General features: G+C 49.5%; 7 protein-coding genes across 8 annotated transcripts; 5 read left to right on the forward strand and 2 right to left on the reverse strand.

Annotated features, from left to right (window-relative positions):
- Positions 1 to 616: 616 nt before the first annotated feature.
- On the forward strand, positions 617 to 3,346 carry PPTG_05635 (hypothetical protein). The gene has a single exon (XM_008899237.1). The coding sequence runs from the start codon at positions 895 to 897 to the stop codon at positions 3,136 to 3,138; it is 2,244 nt and encodes a 747-aa protein (XP_008897485.1). The 5' UTR covers positions 617 to 894; the 3' UTR covers positions 3,139 to 3,346.
- A 140-nt stretch (positions 3,347 to 3,486) lies between these two features.
- Positions 3,487 to 6,307, reverse strand: PPTG_05637 (hypothetical protein). The gene has a single exon (XM_008899239.1). It carries the CDS (start codon positions 6,265 to 6,267, stop codon positions 4,138 to 4,140), a length of 2,130 nt encoding a protein of 709 aa, XP_008897487.1. The 5' UTR covers positions 6,268 to 6,307; the 3' UTR covers positions 3,487 to 4,137.
- On the forward strand, positions 3,581 to 4,111 carry PPTG_05636 (hypothetical protein; the record flags this gene model as incomplete). The annotated part of the gene is made up of 1 exon (XM_008899238.1): positions 3,581 to 4,111. One exon carries the CDS (start codon positions 3,581 to 3,583, stop codon positions 4,109 to 4,111), a length of 531 nt encoding a protein of 176 aa, XP_008897486.1.
- Positions 6,308 to 7,000: 693 nt separating the features above from the next.
- On the forward strand, positions 7,001 to 10,061 carry PPTG_05638 (hypothetical protein; the record flags this gene model as incomplete). The annotated part of the gene is made up of 2 exons (XM_008899240.1): positions 7,001 to 7,511; positions 7,576 to 10,061. 2 exons carry the CDS (start codon positions 7,001 to 7,003, stop codon positions 10,002 to 10,004), a joined length of 2,940 nt encoding a protein of 979 aa, XP_008897488.1. The 3' UTR covers positions 10,005 to 10,061.
- Positions 7,510 to 12,809, reverse strand: PPTG_21723. 2 transcript variants are annotated; one of them, XM_008899356.1, is made up of 3 exons: positions 12,486 to 12,809; positions 12,263 to 12,403; positions 7,510 to 12,195 (listed from the first exon to the last, which is right to left on the reverse strand). In XM_008899356.1, exons 1-3 carry the CDS (start codon positions 12,726 to 12,728, stop codon positions 10,063 to 10,065), a joined length of 2,517 nt encoding a protein of 838 aa, XP_008897604.1. In that variant the 5' UTR covers positions 12,729 to 12,809; the 3' UTR covers positions 7,510 to 10,062. The 2 variants fall into 2 exon arrangements, with proteins under 2 accessions (XP_008897604.1, XP_008897605.1); XM_008899357.1 differs by having other exon boundaries at positions 7,510 to 12,403.
- A 625-nt stretch (positions 12,810 to 13,434) lies between these two features.
- On the forward strand, positions 13,435 to 13,885 carry PPTG_05641 (hypothetical protein; the record flags this gene model as incomplete). Its single annotated transcript, XM_008899241.1, has 2 exons — positions 13,435 to 13,800; positions 13,853 to 13,885. 2 exons carry the CDS (start codon positions 13,435 to 13,437, stop codon positions 13,883 to 13,885), a joined length of 399 nt encoding a protein of 132 aa, XP_008897489.1.
- Positions 13,886 to 13,903: 18 nt separating this feature from the next.
- Positions 13,904 to 14,101, forward strand: PPTG_21724 (hypothetical protein; the record flags this gene model as incomplete). The annotated part of the gene is made up of 1 exon (XM_008899358.1): positions 13,904 to 14,101. One exon carries the CDS (start codon positions 13,904 to 13,906, stop codon positions 14,099 to 14,101), a length of 198 nt encoding a protein of 65 aa, XP_008897606.1.
- Positions 14,102 to 14,116: the final 15 nt, after the last annotated feature.

Here is a 14,116-nt window from a genome sequence, read left to right on the forward strand (position 1 = left end):
TAGATGTAAGATAACGCATACAATCTTGCGTAGATAAAGAGTCCAAACACACGGGACTTCGCAAAGGTGGTCTTGACAGCCACGAAGTAATTGTGCCTGCGTTAATAGTCTGAAGCTCTCGGAATGAGCTAGTGAAAAGTGTCTGCCGTCGATCGTCGTCTGTGTCAGTATGCAGCCACTCCACAAAGCGAGCTATTGCACGTAAATACGTGTACTTGGTCTTCTCCGCTGTCGTATTCTCCAGTACTTCTTCAACGCGTGCATCGAGCTCGTCCATCGTTGCCCTTAGCTCAGTGACCTTTCAAGATCACATACATATTTTTCAGCCAATCACAATCGTCAAATAATCTTAGTGCAATTTGCACGGCGAATTCCATCCATCTATACATGTAATTAGCTGAAGCGCGGCCGCCTGTTGCCCTTGAAAGAGGAACATAAGCCTCTAACTCCGTTCACGGAAAACCCAAGTTTTATGCAGCCGTTGTGGATCCCTTGTTGCTGTACCAGTAAGCTCCAGTGAACTAGCGATGCCGCAACCAAATTAGGCTTGTTTTGTCTTTTTTCTTTAATTTTATCCAATCATAATGTACAGATACCACACGAGCCATTCGTTAATCAAATGTCGGAGAGCGAACCTGGTCGTAAGCGACAACGCGTCTCAGAGCATGAGACTCCGATGATAATGGACGTCCACTCACCAGCGAAGTGGGATTTTTGTCACCATGGTGCGAAGAGCTCAACGGCCAATTGACGGCGATCCACAACGTCATTCGTGTGTTGGGACCGCGAAAAAAGCTCGAGAAACCATTTCGTTTCAACTTGGAAGACGACGACAAAGACGAAAAAGAGGACCCCGTGGAGATAGAGAAATGTCTGTGGAAAACGAGAGAAGCGATGGAATTGCTGTCACTAGTAGCAAAAGTGGATCCAAAAGCTTTCCACATGCTAATGACAGAACAGTGTGGACTGACACTCGACGACGAAGAGAGTGAAGAAGAGGAGGAAGAGTTCCGAGTGATGTTACCTGGCGACGACGACAGAGATATTATCTTCAGTGATTATGACGAGAGCGAAGAGGAAGAAGAAGAAGAAGAAGAAAATGAGGAGGACCGACCAATCGAGATTGTAGTTGATGCAGAGGGCCAAGAAAACCCAGACCAGGGAGACGACGAAGTTGATGAGGGTGTTGATGATGTGCTTGTACTCCCTCCTGACACATTGAAGAGTGAACGGCGTCAAGAGCGGGAAAAATACCTCTCACCTCGCTTCGACTTCATCTCGTTGACGGGAGTTCCTGGCCTTCTGGATCCTAATGAGTCTCCCACACAGGAGTGGGAAAAACTCTTTTTGGCTGACTATCCGCAATACCAACCTGGTGAGGAGTACGAAAAGGCGAAAGCGTGCATCTTGAAAATGCAATCGGACGAGCGACAGATCCCCTCGTCGCTAGAGATTCCTGTGTCGCTCGAGCTTAGTAACTGGTCAAAAACTGCCGACCTACTTGCTGGATATCTAAAGGATCTTGGCGTATTAATGCAGGCGATGGAGAACCGCGCGAAGCCACTTGGCTCCGCTTTAAAAGGGGTGAAGACTGACAGGGCAAGCACGTTTATCTACCGCTTGATTGAACTATCGATGACAATTAGCCACAGAGACAAGATGAACCATCGCTTGGCTGAGCGCTTGTGTGAAGTTCTGGGCAGTGGAATTCCTATCGGCGAGCTTCACATACGTTTGGGCGATCGATCCGCAACTGATGACCAAGCTGCTTGCCATGACGCCCTCGCAAAGCTGTTCACTGGTATGTTGATGCAGCCACTCACACCGAATCAGAAGGGTCTTCCTTCGTTCTCCGAGCTTCAAATTGACTGTGAAGACTCAGTATTGTGGCATTTCGAGGCTTTGTGCTCGGCTTTATCCGTATCACAAGTCTGTATCCGGAAACTTCGTCTGCCTGGTGTATGCAGCTACCGCACAAAAGATGAATTACGTCAGAGATATTGGCGGTTAATAGCTCAGACATTCTTCCACCCAAACTCGACTTCAACTGGTATCTTTTCTTCGGTTCGGGCTTTGGATCTATCGGATGTGAAATTGACTCTGGACGAGCTCGCAGAGATTTCTGCAGTTCTTCAGGAGAAAGAGCACATTGCGCAGGTCGCTCAGCAATGGGATCTTTGTCAAAAGAACTGGATGTTACATAAAAGCACGCCACTGCAGTTTTTGGAGAAGGAAGGCGACTCAATTATCGCTGTTGACGGTAGCTGTATTACTCTGCCCTATGACTCGCGTGTTGAGCTGGTGCAGAATGATTCTGACGAGAAGTCCAACGATGAAAGCGATTGGATAGACGTCATCATTCCAGCGTATGGCCGGTGTCGAGTACGTCGCGAAAATTTTGTTTCCGAGACGATCAAAGAAGCTGTTGTAGTAGGTGAGCCTTTGTCGGCGCTATCGCTTGCGTTTAAAACTAATGCAGAGGGAGTAGAGGGTCTCCTTAAGCAGATCGGGTGGTCTCTTCGTGAACTGTCCTTGTCATTTCACCGCGAGATCGACGTGAACGCAATGGTGCCTGGCATCCTGGAGGCCTGTCCGAACTTGAGAAAACTAGCACTGGATGAATGTTACATCGACTTGGATCAATTTTCCACCTTGTATGAATGTGCTGGACCAATACTTTCGACGTTGCAATTCCAGGACTACTACGGTATTGGAGAGGGCGATGGCAAACTGTTCATGAAGCGACTCGGAGATCCGACAACTCGACTGGCAAAACATTTGCGAGAGCTCACTATTCATGCTGAAGAGTACGCTGAGCCACTAGACCACCCGACTCTGAGTGCGCTGTGTATAGCTCTAGAACACAACACAACACTCGAGAAGCTGCAGGTGATGGTGTCTCGGACTGTATGGAGTGCCATTTGGAAGCGGCGTCTACGTCGCTCTAATGGGCAAGTCCTACCTCCACGTCCACTCCCCTTATCTTCCAAGCTGGCATTCCTCAGTGTTGCACACCACGGAGAGAGCAATACTGCTGAAACAGTACCCGCTGTCAAACGTTTGGATCGACGTGTACTGTCACTCATTTTCGAGTTTGCTGCGACTCGTGTAATTCGGTCAGTTCAAGTCTACGGGTAATCAACTTCCAACAACGTTTTTTAATGAATGTACCACATCGAAGGTGTCATTGCAATCGAATCAGTTGACAAGAATAAACAAGAAACAAGAGAACAGCTTGAATGGTGCAAAAAGAGCGGGTCTTTTCCTGAACATCTTCAAGTACCAACCCACAATTTTGGATTCGTTTGACGGCACTTTATCCTCAAATCTAATCTGAATACGTGACTCATGTCGTACATGTAGCTAAATATTCGTGACTCATCCGTGACTCGGCGCACTTGAAAATTCGCCGTCCAATCAATAATGTAATACCGATAGCGTCCAGCTTGTTCGCAATCAAAGCTGCATGAATAGTCACGTGGTTGAAGCACCTTATCAAACAATGAACGTAGTGAGCATTATACAATTTTGTATCCAGAGATCAAGCTCAAGTCCTACGACTTTCGAAGTCCTACAAACTATGTGGGTCTATCACTTACTACTAGTGCTTTTGGTCGTGGCCTGTTCAAGCTTCGCGAACATATCGGCGGCTCAAGATCTCAATCCTAGTGTTTACTCGCCAAACTCAGCATTGAGCAACGCCGGTGGAAGTAATCGGGTTTTAAGAACCCGCGCAAAGGACAGCGAAGAAGGCGAGGAAAGAGTATCGCCATTAGCAGCACTTGAGGGTTGGAACTCGAAAATGCTGGCAATGAGTTTCGAGGAAGCAAACGCACTATTTAACACGGGAAAGATTCACCTTCCTCAAGGTGTGACGGCTGAGCAAGCACGCGATTGGTTGTGGTCCAAGAACATCGACCTCTTCATTGGCCTTGAGAATAAAGGCAAAACACTCAAGAGCATGCGCGAGGAGCTGAAGATTGACGAAAAAATACGGACCATGTCACCTAAAGCCTTAAAAGCAGATCCTAACTACATGCTGTACACGGCCTTCGAAACCTACTGGAGATTTACCCGTAAGAACCAAGCGTCCGTGTTTAAATTCCAATGAAGTGTGCTTCAAGGTTACATGTCCACTCATACAACCATTGACGCTGTGATCTCGTTGGCCTTGCTAGAAATAGGAGCTTTTTTCACAAGAGCCGCAAGTGAGCTGCCCTCTACCTCAGCCAGGCGCAGTTGGCGCGAGTTGAGTCGTACAAACGTCAACTTATCACTCATTAATAGGTCCTTCTTATGTCGAAGAACGCTTGATGCTGCGCCTGCCTCCTTAACTGCACGTGCTGAACTTGGTGCACACACTGGCATGACAAAGATACGGCACGCGATAGCTTGCAACACAGGCCACTTGGAGCCATCAGCGAACCAGAACTGCAACGTGGACTTTTTTCGCTCTTTCAGCGCTCGGAAAGCGAGGGTATCGGCCTTGTTGGTCTTCTGGTTCAGTGCGTGCTTCTTGAAATCCACGTACTGAGTATACAGCGCTTCTTTGTCAGAAACGGAGAGTTGCGTGCCATCGCCACGAAGCGAAGCCATCAGCTTCTTCTCAGTATCAGTTTTAATGTCTGCTGGCAAGTCTTCGCCCAGTAAGACGGGGTCCAAGAGGTAGGCCAACAAGTGGGCTGAACCCATTACATGATCCTGTTGTCGTCGAACTAGCGCTTGCAACGCTGCCTTCTCTTCCGGCTGCAACGACGCCATTGCTCCAAACTGCTGCACGAGTCTCGAGAAGGAGGAATAAACCTCTGAAAGAAGCAAAGGTGTCGTATCATTTAGGGACGAAAGAAGGGACTGAATAGGACGCATCAGCTCCAAATACTTGCCCAGCTTCTCAACGAACTGAGGACTGCGGACGATTTTCACCAGTTGAGTCTGGAAATGGGCAACACTGGGATGGTGAGCGCGATTTGACCCATTTCCAAGTCTGTTCAACACATTGTCAACATCCAGAAAGGGTTCGGCTTGGAGAATGGCCACAAACGCTTCTTCTACCGTCAAGCGACGCCTGGCTGTCACGTGCACCATATTGCTGCTTGTAGCTCCGCTCAGATACGACGGCTGCTCGTGGTGTGGTAGGAAGAACGCGAGGTCTTTGCATTGCAACGCGAACTGCTGTAAATCCTGCGCGAATGGCACCGTCACAGGGCGTTTTCTATCATTGTGTGTGTCTTTGTTGCCAGCAAAAAGCTGTCGAACAAAAGACAACAAGGCGTCTCGCATGCATCCGTGGAAATACATGGCAGGGAACTGTTTCTCCAACAACTCACGTGTCTGTCTACTCTCCACTGTCGAGCAGGGCATCACACATCCCGCCACTGGACTCGATATTTTCTCCACTAATCTCGTCATATCACGTGCTGCCACCTCCGCGTTGGCGTCTGCATCTCCACCACTTGGAACTTTCACTGACTCCAGATACATCGGGTACTTCTCCGAACTCGCTAGTGTAGCCATGTAGTTCGCCACCTCGTCATCTTCAGTATCCATCGACAACGTCACCGGCACTAATCCGCTTTTGAAAAACCCTAGCAACCGCGTCCTGACGTTGTCATAGCAACGGTCCAGTAGCTCCGTCATTAATTTTTCCTTGGTGGGTAACGTAATATTCGCGTTGTAAGCTTGAAAAGTTTGCAACAAGAACGGCAACTCGATTTTCTCGTCCAGCAAAAATTCCATTTGCAGCGTTGTAAACATGTGCATTGCCATATTTTCTTCCATTTTTTGCCAATCCATGTTTACGCCATTTCTCACTGTCATATTTTCATTTCCAGTTTGCATTGGCATCATTGTTGCCATTGCCACAGGTGATAGGATGGGTTGAATCACTTTGAACGGGGTTGCCGGTGCTGGTGCTGGTGTCTGAGTCGGTATCTGATTCTGCTGGAACACGGCTGGGATATTAGCGCTCCTTATCGGCGCAGCAATTTGCTGGCGTCGGTTGATCTCGGCCAGGTACCACTCGGGCACGTCATTGGGTGGCAATGTGTCGATCATCCGCAAGAACTGGGGACATTTTATCAAATGGGCACGTGCTTGAGCCCATTTCTTGTGATAATGCACGACCTGGTTACAGTGGCGACACGCAGTCGACGGCTGCTTTTGAGGCTCTGTGATGGTCGTGAAGAAGGCCCAGGCGCGCGACGGAGGCCGCCCACGCGGGCGCTTAGGCGCATCCATGGGCACCGAAGCGAAGCCGTTGGCGTCCATACGATATCTGGATTGGTTGATACTGATTGGCTCTTTCTGTGGAAAAATATGGTGTGGTGCACGTTAGAGTAATCAACAAAATGAGATGCATTTTGGGAATAGTTGTCGGAAAAGTCGGGGGCCATTTTGTCGCTCGGTATGCAAACATGCCTTTGTGCTAGCTCATATCGAATGTTTTCTCTTCAAGATGAATAGTATTATGAAGAGAAGACAGCTGTGATGGTTACGAGTAATTGCTAAATATTGTGGATGTATCATCATTACCATGGCATTTCATACTACTACTGTATTTGTAGACGATAGACGAGATGCCTACCTCGACTGGCATTGAACTCATCGTCGTCTTAGCCCAGAACAGAAAGCGTCTCCAAGACGAATCCTAGTCTGGATGCTGCTATCCTCGCTACAGTGGTTCGCAATTGTCAAACGGAGCCCAAGACTATCCAGAACTTGTCTTTCTTCCAGTTACAAGAACTGACTAGAAAATCTGCAACCTTGTGTTCTAACTGCGTTGCAATGCAACATACAGTTCACCCTTAGGATGCTCTCCAGCCTAAAACCAAAGTGTAGAAGGAAAAACAAACTGTAGAAAGTCACAAGTGTGCCGGGCTCACAAGAACGATAGAAACGCTTGTAACTGTGATCCCTTGCCTGCAAGAGAGGGACGAGGGTTGCCGCCTCAGTTGCCAAGTTCGCGTGTAGAATCCACTGCTCTTTTTGCAAGTAGGAGGCCATGGTGAATAAGTTCAAGCGGTTTTTCAAGGCACTTGGTGGCAAGCATTCGAGTTCGTCTTCTAGCTCGTCGAATCAATCTACTGGATCATTGGCAGCAGTTAACACTCAGCAATTCGTTAGCGGTCCCTACGGATCCTCTTCCTCAGTAGCTTTCCATGCGTCGACGTCCAGGAACTTAAGCACAGCAGAGTTAGAAGCGCGCCTCGAAACGTCCGGGTCTCTCACGGGTACAACGCCTTCCAATCCACCCTTGGTCGTGATCGATGACTATATGAAAGACGGCAACATCGACTGGACTGCGCTCCTCGCTAAGATCCCCAAACTCGTTGCTGAATGCACCACTTGTTCCGGACCAGCGACTACCAGTCCACCGACGAAGCGGAATGGCAATAACGGAGTAGCAACTTTTGCTGATCTCCTTGCGCTGCTACAACAAATGGCCGGTCGAGAGAATCAACAGCGCGTGAAGCAGTTTTACGCGGGGAATGATCCAGTCTACATTGGAAACGGTGAGTAACTCGCCTTCTCTCTTTATTTTTTCAAAAAAATGCTAACAAAAAGTATTATCTGCAGCCTCACCAAGCTGGAATCAACGTCGAAAGCTGTTCCGACAGTGTCGCCGTGGACTTTTAATCTGTTGGAAGTTTCTAGTTGCCCAACTAAACGACGAAAAATCCTCGCTACCAACGGAGACACGCAACTTGTACTTTCAACTTATCGGGATCATCATGGAACGCGTGGAATTTCACCTACCGGTCAGCAATTCCGAGACCGAAGTGTCTGCCAACAGTAGAACCAAGACTCCCAAGAATTCCGGTAACGTGAGTGGTGCTGGCATGGGCTGGCTCGCCTATTCACCCACTGCGACATTGAACGGGATGGATTTCAACGACGATATCGCTACCTCTGGACCGAATTTGATGGTTAACACTGAGAATGTCACCCCCAATGGTGCAAATAACCGTGGAAATATGGACGACGCCACCGACGGTGAACGAGACTTGTACTTGTACAGGTGTCTGCTGATCGCCACATTCAAGTACGCGATCGAGAACCTCGAGTCTGCGCGGCAGAAGCACCGTCCGTACATTTCTCTAGTGGAAACACGGTTCTTTGCTCGAGTGTTTGCGGTGTGCTTCTTCCGCGTGCCAGTGCTGCAGAACGCGATGCTTGAGCAGATATTCGGTGCTTATCGTGAGAAGGAGTGGATCCATCTACAAGCTCACGATTCTCGTGTGGAAGATCTGACTGAGGAGGGGTCCAGTGCTCCACCAACTGAAGCTCGACAGCCGCGACGTGCTTCAGCTTCTCGACCGTGGAATGGGAACACCTTTGCCGGTTCTCTAGTACGCTGGACAGACTACGATGGCTACATCTTGAGTGAAGAAGGCAATGGGAACGGCACCAGCACGGCCAAAGTAACCAGTCGCTACAACAGCAAACAGTCGGCTCTACGTAGCGATGAAGAAGCCTTTGTACGTCAAAACCCGACGCTGTTCAAATGGACCCGCTTCTCGCCGTACTTGGGGCCATATCCGGACGCTGACATTTTCCGTATGACCGATAAAACACGCAATTGCTGGCTGCACAAACTAAGCCACGACGGCGAGTTCTTTTCCAAGTTCATGGGGTTTGTCTGTCTCCACGCAGCCAACACAGCGCTGGGGAGTGACGTCGTGTGGACGTGTTTACCGGGTTACACTTTGTTGATACGAGTGTCACTACTGTTGCTGAAAGAGGCTTGTTGGGCCAAGTGGCTGTACGTCCGTGACACGTCTGGTCCATTGCCGTCCTCGTCCATGGAAATCGAGCCAGGAAGTCAAGACGAAGACCGTCTGCCATTCGAACTTGAGTCCATTCGAGCGATTCGAACTGTACTGGACAACGTCGTGCAGCTACTGAGGAACAACCAGCTATTGGAGAGTTGTGTGTTGGCCATGTACGAGTGCACTAACGTCCTTCACGCCCGCAGCGTCGAAGTGTGTTTAACGCGTTTTGAAGAATGGTTCAGCGCCACCGCGATGCTCACGGAGATTGGTGGTACCGACAAACGTCGAGGCAGCGGGATGATGGTGTATCGCTTGCCTCCAGGCTTCAGAGGTCAGACTTTCGCGACGGGTATGCGCTTCATGTTGTCCAGTGAGAACTGCGAGATCCTCAGCAGCACGTTGCTGTTCCTGTACCATCGAATGGACTACTTTGAAGGCGACTTACGCCAGAGCGTCCTCAAGGCGCTGGTGCAGCGCCACATGACCTTCTTCTTGCACTGGAACGCCGAAGTCCGCACGAAATACCATCACCTACTGGTCTATCGCGTCGTGCGAGCCAACCGGTTTGTCCTGGACTCGCCTATTGATCACCTGCTCATCGGACGCTGCGCTATCTCGTCTCTCGAGCTCAGTCGAGCGCACGACAATGAATACGACGAAGAAGAGGGATACAGTCGCCACAATAGCAAGGAGAACCGCTTCAACGATGCAGTGCAGCACCCGTGCAACCCGACCATGACGGCTGCAGACATCACTGTTCTTCGTACGGAGCAAGCGCTATGGCGCGCGTTTGACGCCTGTCTGGCCGTCATCATCGCGCAGGAGCGACGATACGCTCGTGAGGGCAACCGCAAGTTCCAGAATGAGCAACTGGCTGCTCGGAGTCGCGCTCTGGCGTTCCGAACATTAAAACGCCACACTACTGAAGACTCGAACGCAGCAGCGACGACCAGTGTGAACGAGGGGCTGCCAGGAGGCAAACCATGTCATGAAGTGGAGCTGCTGGACGAAGAACTGCGTCGAGAACCTCCGTACTACTTGCGCTACTTACCTGGAGACGAGCTGGCCATGCTGGATGAACTGCGTCGTCTCGCCAGCTCCGTGAGGTATCCGCATTACTACCAAGTGTACGCGGCACACTCGCTTCGCTGCTATTCAGATCTGCTCAAGCAATACTACCGCGAACTCGACAGTAATGGCAGTGTGGAACCCCCTCCGCTGGGCTTCTTCTGAGTCTAAAATGTGTGGTCGTTGGTCGATAACTTTGATTAATTCATTCATCTGTTGGCGTTCATTCCGCTACCAAATCATCGCTTTTGCTCAGATCAGAGGATTGTAGAAGTCGCCAGCGTTTCGAGTAGTCCACGTCGTCCCTGGAGTGTCTGCTGGACTCCCGCAGACCTTCGATCTCCAGGGATTGCGCGTACGGTAGTCGACCAGACGGTTGCAAAGTCTGAAGCGCTGATACAGGTGAAACATCCAACGACGATCCTGTACTTGCCGTCGAAGCGAACGAGAAGTCCAGCACTGAAGCGTCAAACCGAGGTGACGCTCTGCTTTGCGAGTTACTGTGCTGCTGCAGTCGACGTTCCAAGCTCGCAACCTGCTTTTTCAGGTCTTCAGTCTTGGTTTTCCAGTCGACAGCATCCTGTTCACTCTGCTCTAAACTCAAGCGAAGTTCCGTCGCCTCTGCCTCTACACTCTGAACTTGTGCACTCTTTTCTTGAACGAGACGCTCATTAACTTGGAGAAGTTTTTGCAATGAAGAGTACGCGGCTTCAGACTTTTTGGCCTGTAGTTTCCGTTCGTGTGCTACGCGATTGGCTTCCTGCTGTACTGCCTCCATCTTCTCTCCGAGGTGCGTCTCGCATCGTCGTAATTCAGCCGCGTGTTTCTCCTCCATAGTGTGGAGTTCTGCCATAAGTCGTACGTTCTCCAGCGAAAGATGTTGTTCACGTTCTTCGCATGCGGCGAGTTTCTTGGTGAGAGCAGCGGTCTTCTCTTCCTCTGCTTGAACACGAGCTTCCAGCTGGGACTTGTCGTTCTGGAGATCGTAGTAAGACGTGCACATGGAGATAGCGACGGCGCTCTTGGCAACTGTCGATCCGGAAGCGGAAGCAATCGATGAGTTGTTCAAATTATGCTGTTGATTCATCCGCCAATGGGTCCACTTGCCCCACATACCACACGCAGGGACAAAGTGCTCGGCCTCGTTTTTCGAGCAGAAAAAACACTTGCCAGGCTTGAATGACGGTAAAACTGAGACCATTTTCCGATCCAACGAGTCAGTATTTACGACGACGCCGTCTTGCTTGGATGCTGTACCATCCGTGGTCGAAGCCTCCATTGCTGCAGCTTCAGATGTCTTATAGTCGGTAGGTGTGGCTGATTTAATCTTCTCGTTGTCGACTTTACTCTTCGTTGGCTCCTTTTTAGGCTTGTCAGTTGCAGGTCCCTTTGAATGTGGTGTCGTCATAGATTTTCCAGTCTTCAATGGAGTTGTAGTCTCCGATGGAGCTCCCATTGACTCAATGGCAGTCTCTGTCGGTACGCGAGCAGATAAAATCTCAGGATCGAAGCCTGCTGTGTACTCGGACACGATGCGTACAAGCAGCGGGTATTCTCTCTCCATCCCAGCCTGGAGCTGTGGGTACAGGAAGCAAGACCGTGTCAAAAAGGACACCAGCTCTCTCCAAGCACACAAGAACCAGCCAAAGACGCCCATAGCGACCACCACGGAAGCCAAGAGCAGTCCATAACCCACACTGTGAGCCGAGAAAATAATCCACGAAGCCGGCATAGCCAGCGACATGACCCACAACACGAAAGCACCAACTACGGGCACCACTAGCAACCATCGCAGGCGTCTTGTCATAACTAATAAAAACACCGTCACGCCAGCGCAGTGACTAAACCAAGCCCATCCAGTGGCTTCGTCTACAAATTTTAGCGCGTCTGGAAGCGACGTCCAGCCACCCAACGTGAACGCTCCCCATAGTATCACAGCGACGATAAAAGACGCCGTACTGTTGCTATTAGCAGCCATGAGGCCTCGTAGGGACAACGTGTGCAGTAACAGCCAGCCGTCCTCTTCTCCTCCTTGCAACAGAGCTTCACCTCCCGATGAGGTACACGCCACTGCCAACGTGATACTCTCACGTCTTAGTCGCCGTCGCAATGCGAACCGTTCACGGGAATTGTACTCGGAATAGTACGCAATAGTGTTGAAGACCCACACCATCGGCACTAAAAAGAAGATACCCAGTACCCCCTCTGCTCTTCTGGGTGGCGGTCGAACCACAAAAGTGAGCACTGTGTACACCGCAGCTGTGGCCCAACTGCCGTAAAAAGAGGAGACGTAACCCAGTGGCGTAACCTTGGGGATCGTGTAGAAGGACAACCCGAAAGTCACGAACATGGCGTCCTAGAGCAAGCATATCAGTGGTGAGGATCTGAGTATCAAGTTTGAGAATCTCTAGTGCATGGAATACCCATTGACAGATACTTGATCGTTGCAGCGCATACAGAAGTAGAGTGGGGATACCGCTGATTATGGACACTAAAAGCATCGTCTGCTCCTTCGCCCGTACTAGATCCCATCGCACTAGCAGCCACATGGCAACTTGAAGCATCTACTCAAGATGTCGTTAGTATTGGGTTCTCATATTTTATATCACTTGTTTGGCACGTACTGGTTTGTATTCATATACTTACCGCTATCAAGACTCGCGTCGGCACGGTAACAAGCAGATTTTCCACAGGATAGTCGAGGCCATCAGCTAGTGCAAATAATATTTGAGAGGCCGCGGCTGGCAGCAGCGAGCGCAGCCACAGCGCCTTCTTGCGCGGGTGCAGGCCCGCCTGGTAGACCTTCTCCAGCGCCGGGTCTTCAAACTGCAGCGTGAACTGGTTGAGCCGCACCGTCGAGTGCAGCCGCTCGCCGTCGGCGGTCCCCATAATTGTCGGAAAACTCGAGTGACGAACTATTATCCAATCAGAATAAAGCTAAAAGTTACAATTGTCCGGTTAGATTTTAGCAAGGAGGCAAAAAATAATGCTAATCAGATTAACCTGTCTAAGATGAGCTCGTATATCGTGATATCCTGTTGTACTTGATAGAGAATTTGATTCTACCGAACTGGTAGACTTGCGTTTTGTAAAGTCCTTTCGTAATACTGTCTAATGTGAAACTTGATACAATGTGATGACAGAAAAAAAAAAACCAGTTAGAAGCGGTAAAAATCAAAGGTTTGACCTACTTGTAGTAGGATTCAGTGATATATATCGGCATGAAGCCACGTGCTTGTCCATTCTACGCCGATCAGGGCTGCCGAAGATAGCATATAATTTTTAATACATTATCATATTGATAATGCAATTAGTATTGAAAGGTCATCACTATATTTTAACATGTTTTACCCATATTATAGTATATTTTAGCCAAGTGATTCACCAGCTTGAAATTGGTATATTTTAACTAAGTGATTTCCCTACTTGCAACTGGTATACTTAATCCAAGTTATTGCTACCTAAATCGTTTGCAGCCAGTACTTTAAAAGAATGGTTGAGAATAGCCTTTGATCCTCATGACACCCCAGTATCTCACTTTCAAACTTATTCTGTAAGCTCTGAACCCAGCCACTTCCCTGTCGTCTCAGCTCCCATGAAGTTCACCAACAAGGACCTCTGCTCCCTGCTCTTCACCGACTTATCTCCGAGTCAATCTCGGTGCAACACCTGTAGCAAGGTGTACAAGAGCGGCAATGGCTACACCAATCAGGTGCATCATTTGCTCAAGCGCCACCCCGACTATCACGACTTGGCCGTGGCTGCATTTCGCAAGGGCAATCGGTTTGGTGTGACTCTTCCAGACCAGCGCACCAACGACATTTTTCGATGGATTGAGTGGTGCGTAATGGAGCGCATGCCCGTCAGTTTTTGCGAGCGCCCACTTGTTCGCAAAAATGTGAAGATGGACCCTATTTCTGCTGAGACGCTGCAAAAGTATCTAGACCTGGTGTATTTGCATGTGCGTGAAACTGTTGCTGCTACGCTGCCTGACGCATTTGGGCTAGCCTTAGATGGCTGGAGCCGCGCTGGACGCCATTTCATGACAATAATGGCTGTCTTTGATGATGCCTCTGTTGACCAGCCAAGCCAACGAAACCCCAATTATGATGAAAATATCCAGTGTCTTAGTCGGCGCTACGTGCTACTCGCTTTTTGCCCGCTGGGCGACGAAGAAGACTTGGGTGCACAGAGTCTTTTTGATCTCATTGCGGACACGCTTTCCACCTACAACAAGCCCTGGGAGAGCGTGCTCTTCATGATTGGTGATAATTGCT

The sequence above is a fragment of the Phytophthora parasitica genome (assembly GCF_000247585.1).
Source record: "Phytophthora parasitica INRA-310 unplaced genomic scaffold supercont2.7, whole genome shotgun sequence".
NCBI lineage: Eukaryota > Oomycota > Peronosporomycetes > Peronosporales > Peronosporaceae > Phytophthora > Phytophthora nicotianae.

What these genes read in the sequence shown, in the direction of transcription:
- PPTG_21723 (XM_008899356.1), bottom strand. Translation starts at nt 12,728, where the DNA reads ATGGGGACCGCCGACGGCGAGCGGCTGCACTCGACGGTGCGGCTCAAC. An exon ending in CGACGCGAGTCTTGATAGCG is followed by an intron (nt 12,404 to 12,485) that starts GTAAGTATATGA and finishes CATCTTGAGTAG; the next exon opens with ATGCTTCAAGTTGCCATGTG. An exon ending in GATCAAGTATCTGTCAATGG is followed by an intron (nt 12,196 to 12,262) that starts GTATTCCATGCA and finishes TGCTTGCTCTAG; the next exon opens with GACGCCATGTTCGTGACTTT.
- PPTG_05637 (XM_008899239.1), bottom strand. Translation starts at nt 6,267, where the DNA reads ATGGACGCCAACGGCTTCGCTTCGGTGCCCATGGATGCGCCTAAGCGC.
- PPTG_05635 (XM_008899237.1), top strand. Translation starts at nt 895, where the DNA reads ATGGAATTGCTGTCACTAGTAGCAAAAGTGGATCCAAAAGCTTTCCAC.